The sequence below is a fragment of the Octopus bimaculoides genome, chromosome 1 (assembly GCF_046866305.1).
Source record: "Octopus bimaculoides isolate indiv1 chromosome 1, ASM4686630v1, whole genome shotgun sequence".
Taxonomy (NCBI): Eukaryota; Metazoa; Mollusca; class Cephalopoda; order Octopoda; family Octopodidae; genus Octopus; species Octopus bimaculoides.
Genome location: NC_142928.1, coordinates 161,683,326 through 161,699,700, shown reverse-complemented (window position 1 = coordinate 161,699,700; position 16,375 = coordinate 161,683,326). Strand labels below are relative to the sequence as shown.

General features: G+C 37.4%; 1 protein-coding gene across 4 annotated transcripts in view; it reads left to right on the top strand.

Moving 5' to 3' along the window:
• The window catches only part of LOC106884425 (protein transport protein Sec24A), an 84,277-nt gene that overhangs the window by 22,370 nt on the left and 45,532 nt on the right, over nt 1-16,375 (top strand). For all 4 annotated transcript variants that reach the window (XM_014935807.3, XM_014935805.3, XM_052972226.2 and 1 more), the window contains exon 2: nt 14,620-15,486. In XM_014935807.3, the coding sequence (XP_014791293.1) occupies nt 14,622-15,486 (865 nt within the window). In that variant the 5' untranslated portion in view covers nt 14,620-14,621. The remainder of the gene's footprint in view (nt 1-14,619; nt 15,487-16,375) is intronic.

Below are 16,375 nucleotides of genomic sequence, written 5' to 3'. Positions count from 1 at the left end.
ATTACATAATTTTTTTTTTCATACTGGCAAAATTGAGATTGGCTTTCAAAAAGTTATCATTTTACAACTTTCTGTTCCCATTTTCCTTCTGATAGTGTCAAGACAAGTTGTTTTTGCATCTATCCCTATCTAGTTTTTTTTCTTCTTTTATAATGTACTTGTTTGCAAACTCATATATATGAACATAGGTTCATATATATATATATATATATATATATATATATATATATATATATATACACACAACAACAACAAAAACGATTGCAGCATGGAAGGTGTTTATAAGTCATTTAAAATAACACACAAAAACTGTTAGATTTACTTCAACATTTAAACTTAATTTGCCAAAATATTTTCATTGCTTTGAGACTGACCTGTTCACTGACAAAATTCTGTGAACAGGTCACGGTCTCAAAGCGACGAAAATATTTTGGCAAATTACATTTAAATGTTGAAGTGAATCTAACGGTGTTTGTGTGTTTCTTAAATGGCTTATAAACACCTTTCCACACTGCAATTGTTTTAGTTCCAGCACACGATCGCAGATCAGGTCACTTTGCTATGTAAGTACATCTCCGTAATATATATGTGTGTGTGTGTGTGTGTAGGTGTGGCTGTATGGTTAACAAGCTTGCTTCCTAACCAAGTGATTTCAGGTTCACTCCATCTGTGTAGTACTGTGGACAAATGTCCTCTACAGTAGCTCAAGGCTGACTGAAGCTTCGTGAGTCAATTTGGCAGCTAAGAGCTGAAGAATCTATCGTATATTAGTGTGTGTGTGTGTGCATGCGTTTCCTTGTTTTGGCATCATGTGATGGTTGTTAAAAGAGCATCACCATCATAAAAGTGATGGTGTTCATTTCCAGCTTTCCATGTAAAACATGTTTGACCATAGAGAAATATTACCTGGCTTGATTATAGGTAAGTGTTAGTGACAGGAGGAGTGTTTGGCTGCAGAAAACCTGTCTCTTTGAATTCCATCTAACCTAATGTAAGCATGGAAAATTGGACATTAAAATGATATGATATACACACACACATGCATGTGTGCATATGTGTGTATGTAATGGACTTCTGCACAGTTTCTATTTACCAAATTCAACTGTTGAGGAATTTGTCAACTCCAATAGTAGAAGCTACTTTCACACCCTGCCACATAATGGGATTGAACATGGAACTATGTGGTTGTGAAGGAAATTTCTTAACCACACAACCTATACAAATATATATATATACTAGCAGAAATACCCGGCGTTGCCCAGGTTAAAGAGAATAATGAAATCTAAAAACGCCGTCTAGACTACGCATCATCTTTATATATAGAGATGTATATACACACACGCACCCAAACACACGTATATATATGTATATCAATATAAATATATGAAAGCCAATGAAGTTTCGTAAAAGAAGGTGATCATATACATACTTTCTTGCTGTTGTGATTATAACACCTCATTGTAAACTATGTTCCTTGTTTTCCCTTGTGGAGCATATACAAATAGGTTTTTTGTTGCTGCCCACTCTTGAGCAGCCAACATACAGTTGTCCATGTGAGAAGCAGGGCTCTTCCAAGAGAAGACCAGCTACAGACAGTGTTTGACCCTGATATTTGTTTATGGACATGGCAAAAGTCACACGAAGGGGGAATTGTAGTCTTCTGAATGTAAAAGGAATGTCTGCTCCTGATGGAGTAAGAGGAATTCTTGGAATAAAGACGTCATCCCCTTTTGCACATCCAGAAAGAATGGTAGCCTCGATAACGTGTGACATCATTTTCTAAATAATGCTCATCTGTTATGTTCGGGTTAAAATTTCATCAACATCAAAAATATATGAATTTTCATGGGAGTTATGGCCGTTATGCAAAGAATATAATTTCCAAATTTCATAAAGATCCATTCAGTACTTTTGACGTAGTTTTGGATAAGAAAACAAATGACTAATGTGTGTGTTTGTGTGCATGTGTATGTGTGTGTGATGGGTGTATATATGTATAGATATCTGTATGCATGTATATATGTATATATGTGTACATATTACGTGTACATCTATATATATATATACATCTACACATATGTATACATATACATGTATGTATAGATCTATATATATACATATACGTGTACATCTATATGTATACATATACATCTCTCTCTCTCTCTCTCTTTCTCTCTCTCTTTCTCTCTTTCTCTCTCTCTCTCTCTTTCTCTCTTTCTCTCTCTCTTTCTCTCTCTCTGAAAGTATCTGTCATTACAGTATCGAAATGGTGTACATATACATGTATATGTATACATATACATCTCTCTCTCTCTCTCTTTCTGTCTCTCTCTTTCTCTCTCTGTGAAAGTATCTGTCACTACAGTATCGAAATGTGATTGTTTCAGTTAGTGGAATAGTTTCATTTTTAAAGTGAAAGTATTTGACATGAGTGTTTTTGTTTCACTTTTGACACGTAATACTTAAATAGTGGAGGAGATATTATGTTGCTGTGTGCTCGAACTCTGCAAGAAGTTAATAATTTTTTTTTACTAAAACACAACTGGAACCCGAAGTAAGGCATGTGTAAAATTTGAATGAAATTGGTTGCGTAGTTCTCGAGTTTTAGGGATTCACACAGACAGACAGACACACATTCTCATTTTTATATATATAGATATATTGAGTAACATAATGCCCTCAGGCAACTGTTATGCATTCTTTTGGATGTAGTGTCTTTAGACCTCTGTTGGTAAACAATATTCAGCAATTGCCCATTACTAAACAACATGCCAACTAATCTGCAGTTGGTTATACCAATCTGGTACTTGACTGGTATTTTGTTCTTTAATTTCAGCTGAGTAAAAGGCAAAGTTGACATCTGTGGTATTTGAATTAAACATAAAAGTATGAAACTAAATACATTGTAAAGAATTTTGTTCTAAGCTCAAATGTTTATACCAATCCATTGCTCTTATGTACATGTGTGTGTGACATCATAGTTGTGGTGTTCACTTTTCTATGCTTGTATGGGTCAGATAGAATTTGCCAAGGTAACTTTTTTTTCATTGGATGTCACCGATCCTCATCTGTTTCCAAGTAAGGTAATATTTTGCCATGGTCAGGGTGGCAAACCAGCAGAATAATTACTGCACCAGACAAAATGCTAAGTGGCATTTTGTCCATATTTGCATTCTGGGCTCAAATACTGCCTTTCATCCTTTTAAGGTGAATAATATAAGTACCAGTTGAACACTGTGGTCAATGTAATTGAGTTAACTCCCTCCCACAAATTTGCTGGCCTTGTGTCACAATTTGAAGCCAATATTTCCCCATGGCCAGACAAGTTTTTCACAGAAGACTTGAAATGAACTACATTGTATGACAGTAACACTCCCTTACAACCATCACATGACAAGACATGGGTATACTAATACACACACACACATACATGTCCAGTTTCTTTCAGCTTCTATCTACCAAATCTACTCACAAAGCTTTGGTCAACCGTAGTCTTTAGAGAAAGACACTTGCCTAGGGTCCTGCATAGAGTGTCTGGACCTGGAACCATGTGGTTGAGAAGCAGGCCTCCTAACTACACAGCCATGCCCGTAGCAGTATATCGTCATCATACATTCATTTTCCAAGCTGGTATGAATTGGACTATATATATATATATATATATATATATATATAGTGTACATATACACTCACATGCACACCCACACACACGTCATCATCATCATTAAATGTCCATTGTCCATGCTGGCATAGGTTGGACAGTTTGCACCCAGCTCCAGTCTGGTTTGGTGTGATTTCTATGGCTGGATGCCCTTCTTAATGCCAACCACTTTTCAGGGTGTGCTGGGTGCTTTTATGTAGCACCAGCATGAGTGCTTTTTACGTACCACTGGTACAGTAATTTTGCATTAGATAATAGGTTTTAATTCCTATTATTTGATTCATCTTGATTTTTCCAGTAACTAGACTGACTCATCTTCTCTCTCCTATTCTTCTTGATCTTTTTCTTCTGCCAGTTTTCATTCAACAGACATATTGTTCCTAATACTGCAACCAGTCTAGGAGACCATACAATCTGAAATAAGAATTTATAAACAAAGCAGAATACCCTACCATGCATGGTAAATGTACCTGAGCTATGTTGTCATTATGGTTTTCAATAAGAAGCGTATATTTTGCTTCATTGAAAGTAGACCAACAAACAGCAGATGGGATCTCTTTAGTCTACATCTCGGTAAAATATTAAAGGTATGGACTAAGGAAGCAGCCTTTATATGTTTGCTCAACCTGCTAGAAATGGCAACCAAGCCAGATTGGATAATGTAACCTGAGACAGTGTCCCATATAGGGAGATTGAAAATAGGTGCAGGACAAATTTCTTTCTGTAATTTAATTTGTATAGTTTAAAAAAATTTTAAACATGCCCAATCTCATAACTAAGCAAGAATTACAAGGATGGAAACTCTATTCTGCTCTCTAAAGGGAGTCGGACAAAAGATTTTCATTTTTTTTTTTTTTGTAAGGATGGGGCAGGGGTGGTATTTGTCATTCGGAGAATTACTGGGCTGTGGTACAGTATTCCTAAAAGAAAATATAGGATTGTCATGTCTTGAATTCTCTTTGTTTTGAATAACACCATTAGAAGATGTAGTGTTCAGGCCAAACATCAAGTAACAGAGCCTCCTTATGAAATGACACACCAAAGGAAAATATTAATTTTCATAAATAGATTTTTTTTTTCTTTTTGAGATTATTTTTTATTCTAGTTGAGACTGAAACTGAGTAAGGATGTTTATTTACTTAGTTTTTCAATGATCTTTGGGATCTTTTCAATTTGATGGCCAAATTTTTTAGTTAATTTTTTTAACGAAACACTTTGAAACTTTGGATACTGGTAGAATGTGTCACATCAAACAGGGTTTACTCTTAACGTTTTTGACAAAATTTTGTACTTTAGAAGTTATTTCATGTTAAAGTTGTTGTATTTGGGTAATTTTAACCAATCAATGACATGTATTCAGCTGAAGAAAATTACTGCTGCTGTTTGCAAAAAACAACTTCCGGGTCCCCTTCCCTAACAAAACCCTTCTTTAATGTGGTTGTAAGACCTGCTAGAAAAAGTAGCCAAACTTTTTTTATATACAGAATAGTAAGACCTCTGTCACATTCAACCAGTATCCGAAGTTTCATACTTGCTATCTTTTATTCTTTCGACTTTTCTTTAACTTTAGCTGCTTCAGTGAAGAATATTGTTTTAACCACAGGATAGATCTGTGAGAAAAGGTATTCCAGCCATGACTATTTTGTCTTATTCTTTTCTAGAAGTAATGAATTCCTAAGCGACTATTATAAAATAATATAAGCTTGCATTATTTTTGTTTTCTTGAAGACAGAAATTACATTTTTCTTTTTGTCAGGAAGATTTGGTTGATCTTTCTAGCAACTTGAGTGACCAGGTAAAGGCTCTCTCGTTTCCTCGTCTCGTTTCCTTCGTCACTTGTTGTTTAGTCCTGAGTTGGATCTGATTGAACAGATATGATCAAAGACATCCCAACTGTAACCATTCGGTCTTTCTTCTCAGACGTAATGGACTCTAAGTGTATATCACAGGATAGAGGTTTTTCTATTCTGTGTATAAAAAAAGTTTGGCTACTTTTTCTAGCAGGTCATGCTACCATATACAGGCTCTGTCATTGGTCTGTCTCAGTAATAATTTTGTTGTTATTTAGCCTCAAATCAACCCTGATACAGCAAACCTATGTTGCTATAAAAAACATCTCAGGTTATTAAAGAAGGGTTTTGTTAGGGGAGTGGACCCGGAAGTTGTTTTTCGCAAGCAGCAGCAGCAGTAATTCTCTTCAGCTGAATACATGTCATTGATTGGTTAAAATTACCCAAATACGACAACTTTAACACGAAATAATTTCTAAAATACAAAATTTTGTCCAAAATGTTAAGAGTAAACCCTGTTCTATGTGACACATTCTACCAATATCCAAAGTTTCAAAGTGTTTAATTAAAAAAAATTAATTAAAAAATCTGGCCATCAAATTGAAAAGATCCGATCTGTGTTCAAGAGTAGTACTTCTATGCAATTCCTCAATATTTTATCTAAAGAATAACTTGCCACAGGCTAGGCAGGGGTTATATTCCAATGTTGTTGTTAGTTATATGTTATAAAGAGCCAGGAATGTTTTATAGATTTGTTTATTTTGTCTTCCAGTTGATTTTACCAGATTAACGTGGTAGGCTTTACAAATGTCAGCCTGAGCTATTTAATAGCTGGCTGTATAAACTTTCTTTTAATTTGTTATGTTAACCTTGGTTTTTTTATTGACTGGTTTCAAATCATAAAAGATCCACATTGATAATCACTTTGCTAGAATCTGTTATTTATTGGTATTTTTTTTTTGTTCTAACAGTTTTATTCAGCTTAATTGTTCCTAATTTTTTTCTTGGTTTTTTTTAAAGGCTGTTTTTGTTAAATGTCCTTTAAGGTTGGTTATTTAACCGATTCTTTTTTTATGTTTTTCCTCCATAGAATTTTAGAATATATTTCACTATCTTATAGGAGTGAGCATAACTTAACCAAACTTAAATTATTTCTCAAATTTCTTTATATGGAACATTATCATTTCATGTGACACAAGTGATATTCAGATGACATGAAATTTAATTAGTGCATGTGAAACCACTCACTTTAAGCAGGTCATAATTATTGTCAAAATCTGTTTAGCTTTTTTCCCACTTTATTATAACTATGTTTACTATTGTAAATATAAAACGTAAATGCTTTTTGAGCTCTGAAGTGTTTTTAAAGAGCTGGTGCTTGGCTTCAATAAAACTTCCCCAGGACAGAATGCCAGTCTATTGCAGGTAACATTCTCAGATGATCTCTTTCCTACTGCTAAGTGAACTGAAGTGATGTAAAGTAAAGTATTCTGCTCAAGAACAATTTAATGCCTGAAATATTGGGTCATCGCATAAATAATGTGTTTTTTTCAATTGCATGAACTAAAAATCAGAGGGGAATGGGATAAACTACCTGCATCAACTATAAAAGCAGGTATTAATTTTACCTTGTACTTTTTCTTAATGCAAGTTTTGAAGAGTGCAGTTTGATTTTAACAGTTATTTTTTCAAAGCTATAAATGGAAGTGACAAAGGAGCATATTTGGCATATTTTGCTTTATGAGTTCATTAAAGGCAACAATGCAATGAAAAGTGTGAGGAATATTAATGCAGTATATGAGGACTGGACAATAAGTGTAAGCCAGTGTGAACAGTGGTTTCAGAAATTCTGAGCTGGAAACTACAGCCTAGAAGACGAATCTTGTCGTGGAAGATCTGTAGAGCTCAACGAAGACGTCCTGAAAACCCTGGTGGAACAAAATCTCATTGTAACTGTTGAGGAATTAGCAGAGGGGCTTGGATTTGGTCATTCAACCATTCATCGACACCTGCGTGCCATCAGAAAAGCCAGCAAATTTGGTCAATGGGTTCCTCACAAACTTTCCAAGTCTAATCGCATGGAGAGAGTGAATGTGTGCTCTTCTTTGCTGTCACATCTCACTGATGAACTTTTTTTTAACTAAATAGTGAGTGGTGATGAGAAATGGGTTTTCTATAAAAGCACTGAAGACTGGGTAAGGAAAGGAGAAATACCAGCACCCCAGGCTAAAGAAAGTCTTCACCCACATATGGTGCTGTTATCTGTTTGGTGGGATATGAAAGGTCTAATCCACTTTGAACTTTTAAACTCAAACCAAATGATAACAAAAGAAATCGTCTGCGAGCAGCTTGAGTGGCTTAAGTCAGCACTAGTAGAAAAACGACAATCTTTGGTTTCAAAATAATGCTCGACCACATACAGTGAGGATGACATTCCAAAGGCACTGGAGCAGTTTGAATGGGAAATGATGCCCCACCTATCATATTCGCCAGACATTGCTCCATCTGATTATCATTTATTCTGTAGTCTTCAAAACCATTTGGACGGGAAAAATATGAATTCTGTAGACAAGGTCAGAACTTGTCACAGACACATGAATTTTGGAAGAGGGGCCTTGCAATTCTACCAGATAGATAGAAGAGCATTGTTGAAAATGAAGGAGAGTATATTTTAAATTAAAAAAGAACTGTTTATCTTAATTTTGAAAAATAAAAGAAGTATAAAAAAAACTGCATTATTTATGGGATGACCCAATAGATTTGAATTCAGAAATTATTAAAAGGTTGTCAAAATAAATTTTTACTCAACCACTTCCCTTCTACATACCTAATATTGTGAATGGGTCTATATGTTAACTCCTTTTTCTTGTCTATAGTTAATGTATCTAGAAACTATTATAGACTTAGTGTAGCAATTGATGGAATCAATTGATAAAAGTTTTATTTTCCAAATTTTTAAGATGTGTCACAATATAAAATGTATCACAATAATTGAAATATAAGAAGTATTGCAATAAACTGGCTTTTGATCTCTTGAATTTTGAGTTCAGCTGGTGGAATTCGATGCTGAACATTTGCTTTGATTTTATACTTTGTTGCCAAGAGTTTTTGAACTAAGTCAATGTTTGTAATTGCGTTTATTGATTGATATTTTCTGGCAGCTACAGCTATTCATTATTTGTTTGCTTTCTGTTTTTGAAAAAAGTAAATTTTATCTTTGAGGTTTATTTTATACAAGTGTTTGCATCAGTCGTTTTTTTTCTCTTTTTCTATTGAGTATAAAATTGTAGGTGATGTAGCTTGTCCTTTTGTCTTCTTGCTCCAGTGGAAGTATGTGCTCTCTTCAAATACTTGATAGAAAATGATCTACAATGTGACCATCAGAAAGGGAAATAAGGATATTTCTTGTTTAATTGGCAAAATGTAGTATGGGAGTTTAAAAAGCTTAAAGCAAGATAATTCTCATCCACCTATAAAATACAACCGACTAAAGGATTTGTAACATCTTCACTTGGAACAACCAGTGTCTCTAAACACTGTTGTTGCAGGTTAAAAGGCTTTATATTTTATTAGAGGACTAAGAAGCTTCAATAGAAGACTTAAATTTTCATTGAATAATTTATTCATTTCTATTTTATTGATTTTTCACTATCTCCAGGGTGTTTTTGCATCATGTATGTATCATCATCATCATCATCATCATCATCATCATCGTTTAACGTCCGCTTTCCATGCTAGCATGGGTTGGACGATTTGACTGAGGACTGGTGAAACCGGATGGCAACACCAGGCTCCAATCTAATTTGGCAGAGTTTCTACAGCTGGATGCCCTTCCTAACGCCAACCACTCAGAGAGTGTAGTGGGTGCTTTTACGTGTCACCCGCACGAAAACGGCCACGCTCGAAATGGTGTCTTTTATGTGCCACCCGCACAAGAGCCAGTCCAGGGGCACTGGCAACAATCTTACTTGGCTTGCCGGGTCTTCTCACGCACAGCACATTTCCAAAGGTCTCGGTCAGTAGTCATCGCCTCGGTGAGGCCCAATGTACGAAGGTCTTGCCTCACCACCTCAGCCCAGGTCTTCCTGGGCCTACCTCTTCCACGGGTTCCCTCAACTGTTAGGGTGTGGCACTTTTTCACGCAGCTATCCTCATCCATTCTCACCACATGTCCATACTAGCGCAATCGTCTCTCTTGCACACCACAACTGATGCTTCTAATGTTCAGCTTTTCTATCAAGATGCTTACACTCTGACGGGTATTCACATTGACATTACACATCCAACGGAGCATACTGGCTTCATTCCTTGCGAGCTTACATATGTCCTCAGCAGTTACAGCCCATGTTTCACTGCCATGTAGCATGGCTGTTCGTACACATGCGTCATACAGTCTGCCTTTTACTCTGAGTGAGAGTCCCTTTGTCGCCAGCAGGGGTAAGAGCTCTCTAAACTTTGCCCAGGCTATTCTTATTCTAGCAGCTACACTTTCAGCGCACCCACCCCCACTACTAACTTGGTCGCCCAGATAGCGGAAGCTATCGATTGACTACCTCTAGTTTTTCACCCTGGAATGAGATAGAAGTTGTTTCCTGTTTGTTTACAGTCTTTATTGCACCTGAACATCTGCCACAAACAAAAACTAACTTGCTAGTTAACCTGCCTTTGATGTTGCTGCACCTCTTATGTGTCCATAGCTTGCACCGGGTACATCTTATAGAGTTACTACCTACTCCTTTTCTACATACTGAGCAGGGCCATCTACCTGAAGGGGTTTGTGTTTTATCTACCTTCCTACTTATTAGGATTTTGGTTTTAGCTAGGTTGACTCTAAGGCCCTTCAATTCTAGACCTTGCTTCCACACCTGAAACTTCTCCTCTAGTTCTGATAGTGACTCCGCAATTAGGGCAAGGTCATCAGCATAGAGGAACTCCCAGGGGCAACCTGTCTTGAACTCCTCTGTGATTGCCTGGAGGACTATGATAAATAAGAGGGGGCTGAGGACGGAACCTTGGTGGACCCCTACCTCTACCCGGAATTCATTGCTGTACTCATTTCCAACCCTCAGCTTACTGGCAGCATCTCTGTACATGGCTCGCACAGCTCTCACTAACCATTCTTCTATCCCAAGTTTCCTCATTGACCACCAGATAAGGGATCGGGGGAACCTGTCAAAGGCTTTCTCCATGTCAACGAAGGCCAGGTACAGAGGTTTATCCTTAGCTAGGTATTTCTCCTGCAGCTGTCTCACTAGAAATAAGGCATCAGTAGTGCTTTTACCTGGCACGAACCCAAACTGCATCTCATCTAAATTGATTCGCTCCCTAATTAGTTGGGCTATGACCCTCTCTGTAACTTTCATAACCTGATCTAACAGCTTGATGCCTCTGTAATTATTTGTATCTAAAGCGTCACCTTTACCTTTGTAGCAGTTGACTATGATGCTGCTACACCAGTCATTGGGTATGACTCCTTCGTGTATCACCTGGTTCGTAATACGGGTGACTAGGCTATAGCCAACACTGCCAGATATTTTGAGCATCTCTGCAGTGATTCCTGATGGGCCGGGGGCTTTCCCGGTCTTCATACTCTTAATTGCTTTATCTACCCTGGTACTATCGACTCGGATAGCTGGTCCCTCTATTGGGTCGACATACGGCAGGCTCTCTTCCTCCCATTTATTCTCTTTATTAAGCAATCTATCGTAGTGGCATCTCCAGACCTCTTTCTTTGCATCCTCATTTAGTGCAAGCGTACCATCATCCATGCGAACACATTTCTCTCCTACAACTTCACTATTCTCTCTCCTACACTGTCTTGCAACACGAAATACCTCGAGTCTTTGGTCCTCACGGCGCAGAACATTGGCAAATCTTTTCTTATCTGCTTCCCCTCTGGCTAAATAAACCTGTCGCCTAGCCTCCCTTCTGGCACATTGGTACAATTCCCTGCTACCACCGTTCTTCCAGTCCTTCCAAGCCTGTTTCTTTTGTCTAATAGCCCTGTCTACCTCCTTGTTCCACCACCACGTTACTCTGGGTTGGGAGGGGACCTTACACCACCCACAAATCTGGTCGGTGGCTTTCAACAGGTTGTCCCGCAGAAATCTCCAATTGTCTTCCACGTTGTATGATGCTATATCCCCTTCTATTTCGTTAAATGCTTCAAGTAACTTGTCTCTAAGTCTCTGTCCATTTGCAGGGTCTTTAAGCTTCCACACCCTTCTCCTCCAAGCCGGTCTAATTCTGGGCACCCATTTTGCCTTGATCCCAAAGTCGCTAACTACTAATCTATGTTGTGGGGTACATTCTTCGCCAGGGTAGGTTTTGGCATTTATAAGCCGCCCTCTTTCCCTATTTCTGGTGAGGATGTCGTCGATTTGGCTAGAGTGTCTGCCGGAGCGGTAGGTGACTAGGTGACTGGCAGGTTTCCTGAAGTTGGTATTGCAGACCATAAGATCGGTTGCATCACAGAACTCCAGCAGTCTGGTTCCCTCCTCGTTGCGGGAACCGAAGCCATAGCCTCCATGTATGCCATGGAAGCCTCCAGCACGACGTCCGACATGACCATTGAAGTCTCCAGCCACAAAGAGAAGGTCCCTGTCACTCGTTGACGAGGTAGTTTGCAAGAGGGTGTCATAGAATTGGTCTTTCAGACCATCTGGTAGCCCCGGTTGAGGTGCATAGGCTGAGATGACAGTAGCTAATCTATGATGAAGCACTAGTCTAATCTTAAGTACTCTGTCACTTACTCTAACGACCTCGATTACCTTATCCACCCATTTCTCCGCTAGAAGTATTCCTACGTCCCCGACCCCGTCAGTGTTCCTTGCCCAGAAAATCTTGTACCTGTGTTCTTTGCCTGTGAGGAACCTCACAGAACCTCCTCTCCATCTTACTTCCTGGATGCAGCACATATCTACGCGTCTCCGTTCAAGCATCTCAACAATTTCACCAGATCTACCTTTCAGCGTGCCGACGTTGAGAGTGCCAATCCTAACAGTATGGGTGTTGGGGGTGTGGGCCTGTAGCCTGGGAAAGGGGGAAGCAGTGTCGTGTACCTGAAAAGAAAACTTGCAATTGGAAGAATTCATAAGCAAAACAGTACCTACAACCTGCAAACATTACTCAAACTTAATGCGCTACCCAAAGTTTGGGGAGAGGATGGCCAAGGCCACTAGATGGGTTCCGGGAGACAGCCGAGGATGACAGGATGACAGAGGAATGCACTTCCGGTGGAGGGGATGACAGAGGAATGCACTTCCGGTGGAGGGGGTGGGAGGGCGGGTGTACCATCAGCGAGGAGATAGGCCTCTTAATCGTAGATTTTAAATATTTGAGAGACAACAATGCATAAATCGTAATTTTTAAAAGAGCAATGAAATCTAGGTGAATAGAATATATACGTAGCATGAATTTAGGAAGCTTAGAAAATGAATAAGTATGAATTTAAGACAAAAACTGAATTCAATTGAATTTCATGGAGAGAAACAAGATAAATAATAGAGGGCAGACTAAAGCGCGAAAGGTATGAGATGTTGAGGCCGTAAATAAATAAAAATCTCTATCTTATCTGCATCGTGGAGACTTCGTCGTAGTATGTCAGCGGAGAAGTTATGCACTTTATTGTGTTTTATGTAAGGGATCTCTTGGACTGTAGAAACATTGTCTTGCATGAAACCGGTCCTTGGCACAAAAAAGGTTGTCGATTGTTGGCTGAGAGAAACCACTGGATTATAGGAAATTCACTTTAAAATTTTGTATTAATTAATGTATTAAGGTCCAATCAGCTAGATGGATCTCATCCATCTCTTAGGTAATTACTGTACAAGATGTATTTACTCAGTATTGAAAGTCAGTGAAACAATGACTTCATTGTTTAATGGGGAACTATATATTTCCATATTTGATATTATAGTTCCATTGGTTCCATGACCTTTTATGTAACATCTTTTCATTGAATCTCGGTTGTTTCTCTAGTCAATGACTTTTCATTGAATAACATTTCATTATTAGAATTACTTTCCATTGAAATAACTTGTTTACCAAGCAACTTTCATTGGAATAATTTTTACTCTGGACCAACAAATGCCTTGTGAGTGAATTTGGTAGATATAAACTGTGTGGATGCCTGTTTATATATAATCTGTGTTTGCCCCCTCACCCCCACCACTTGTCAACCTGTGTCAGTTCATTTACATCCCTGGCGAGAGACTAATGGAATAAGTACCAGGCTTTAAAATATATAAGTACTGGGGTTGATTTATTTGACTAAAGCTCCAACATGGCCACCATCAAAGGACTGGAAGAAAGGAAAAATAAAAGAAGATAGTTTTCAATGTAAAAATTAAGTACTACAGATTATGCAATATTTCTTCATGTATTATTTTGTAAAGTAAATTTATAAATATGACAATTTATAAATATGACAATTTTAAATATTGAATAATTTTTAGTATGAAATAAAAATAGACTATTATTAGAAAATTTAGTTTAAAAAGAGAACATTTAGCCAATTTTAAATTTGCATAGGATAATAAATGGATCTATATATGTTCTAAAGGTGTGTGTGTGTATTTTGTTCCAGCTAGTGATCAGTTACCATTCATACTCTTGTAAATGGATCTTGCACTTTGCCTTTGGTTTATGCTTTTGCTTTTGTTAAATCTGAAGTAACTTAGTATGAAATTCTTCAAATTATCGAAACACAATAAACTGGTATTTCATCTGAGATTTTTATTTATCTAAAAAAATATGAATACCTATCGGCCACAGAAACCCATGATATAAATTTACATATATTAGCTAGAAAAAGCCGCAATATACTAAGGGCACAATAGGTGAACCATGATATGGTGAGTGATTACTGTATGTTGCATGTTTGGTGACTGCTTTACCTGTTACACGACAGAACACCTGCCACCACTGGGCCTTGATTATTTTTTCAGTTTGAAATTAAAGCTTATAATATCATACAAGTTAGTTGTTAATGGCTGTGTATATTTGTATAGTGAACCTGCAAATTTATTCACTTGGTTAATTGCAACTCAAGGTTTGTATAAATATTTTGTTAAAATGAAAGGTAGGGTAGTGATAGAATTTAAGATAAAATTGATTTAGCATTTTCTAACTTTCTAATATATATTTTCTTGATTTTTTTTTTTCCAGCAATGTCAGCACCGCCTATGCCTAGGAAAAGTGGACCACCTCCTGGAGTTTTTGGTTCACCACAGAATGTTCCAATGTCTAATTACCAACCACAAGCTAATGTACCAAGTGGGATGACTTCAATGCCTCCTACTCAGTTGCAGCAGCCACAACAACAGCATCCACAATCACAAGGTCAACTGCCTCCACTCTCAAATAGTTATAATGGTTTTAGTAGCCCTCCATCTATAGGTCATTCTCAAGCTATGAACACAGTTAGAAGTGGGCCTCCCAGAATGTCATCAGGGCAATCATATAATTATGCTTCATCCCAAAATGTAGGTTCATTTGGTCAATATGGTCCATCAGATAGTGGGCCTCGAATGTTAGTTCCTTCTTCTGGGAGTGCTCCTCATCCTCCCCCTATGTCTTCACAACCTTTTGTTAATGGCCCCAGCAGTATGGAACCTAATTCCATTGCCCAGTACCCTAAAAATTCCATGGGCCCCCCACAGAATATTGTACCCTTTTCTAGTGAGTCCAAACCTACTTACCCTGCAGCCGGTCATCCTTCAACAACAGGATCTATGAGGCCTCCATTACCATCTCAACCATTACAAAATCAGCAACAGCATCAGCAAATCCCTGGTTATAATATGGGACCTGTAAATCCAAACACCAGCAGTGCTATTGGAAGTATGCCACCTATGAGTAGAGCTCCAAGACCACCACTTCCCACAAGTAACATGGGTGGAATTGGACCCCCACCCACAAGTTCAAGACCTCCTCTTCTTTCACATGCAACTCCTCCTGTACCAGATGCTCAGTACAATAATAGTCCAAATCCACCTGCAGTTTCTGGACAGATTCCAGGAAGTCATATGCAAGGTAAAGTTGACACATACTTTTTATTGTTATATACAGCATTTTCCTTATTTGAAACGGTAAATATCTATAATTATTTGTTTGATTTTTAAAAACATACTTTTATGAAATCTGGGATTTTCTATTTTTGAATTTTATTGCTATCAGGTTGGCAGAATTGGCAGAAATGGTAGCACATCCACTGAACTTGCAGTATTTAGCTTTCTTTCTTCACAGATTCTCACCTGAAATCTTTTCGAAATGACTTTATTTCCAATTTTCTCAGGTCAATTGAATATTATTCTAAGGACCAATTCAATTCAAATATTCCTTTCTGGCAAGAATTGGTTCCCATGTCTAGTCAGTTTTTAATATTGATATATTGAGGTTTATGATGTTAAGCTGTTTTGCTATTATTGGTTCCTGGTAAGTGGATTCTATTCATTTTTATAATTTTATATAATGATAATAGACTGAATGTAATTATTAGTTATTAATGTTTTTTTTTTCACAGCATAGAGTTAAAATTGTGGCCTGGGCAACTGGAGCTGAGGGTTTTAACAAGCACTTAATGAAATATTTATGCAACATACAAGGATGCACAATAATAATATCAAAAATGATGGCAAAGAGTAAAATTTTGAAGCAAACCTGGAGATAAGAGGGCATATAATTGATGAGGTGGTAAATAGTGCCAAAAGAACTTTGACAAACAACAGACTGATTGTTTAACTGACTGATTAAACAAGCGATCAATTAGCTTGCTGGATAAATAAACCTGTTGACTAATAATTAAAAAAAGTGAAATTGGACCAGTGTATGTATTTATTAGTAATGTAATGATCCTTCACAAGATAAAGAAAATTTGTTTCAATGCATGAGATCACATCAAAAATCTTGCAACCAAATACAA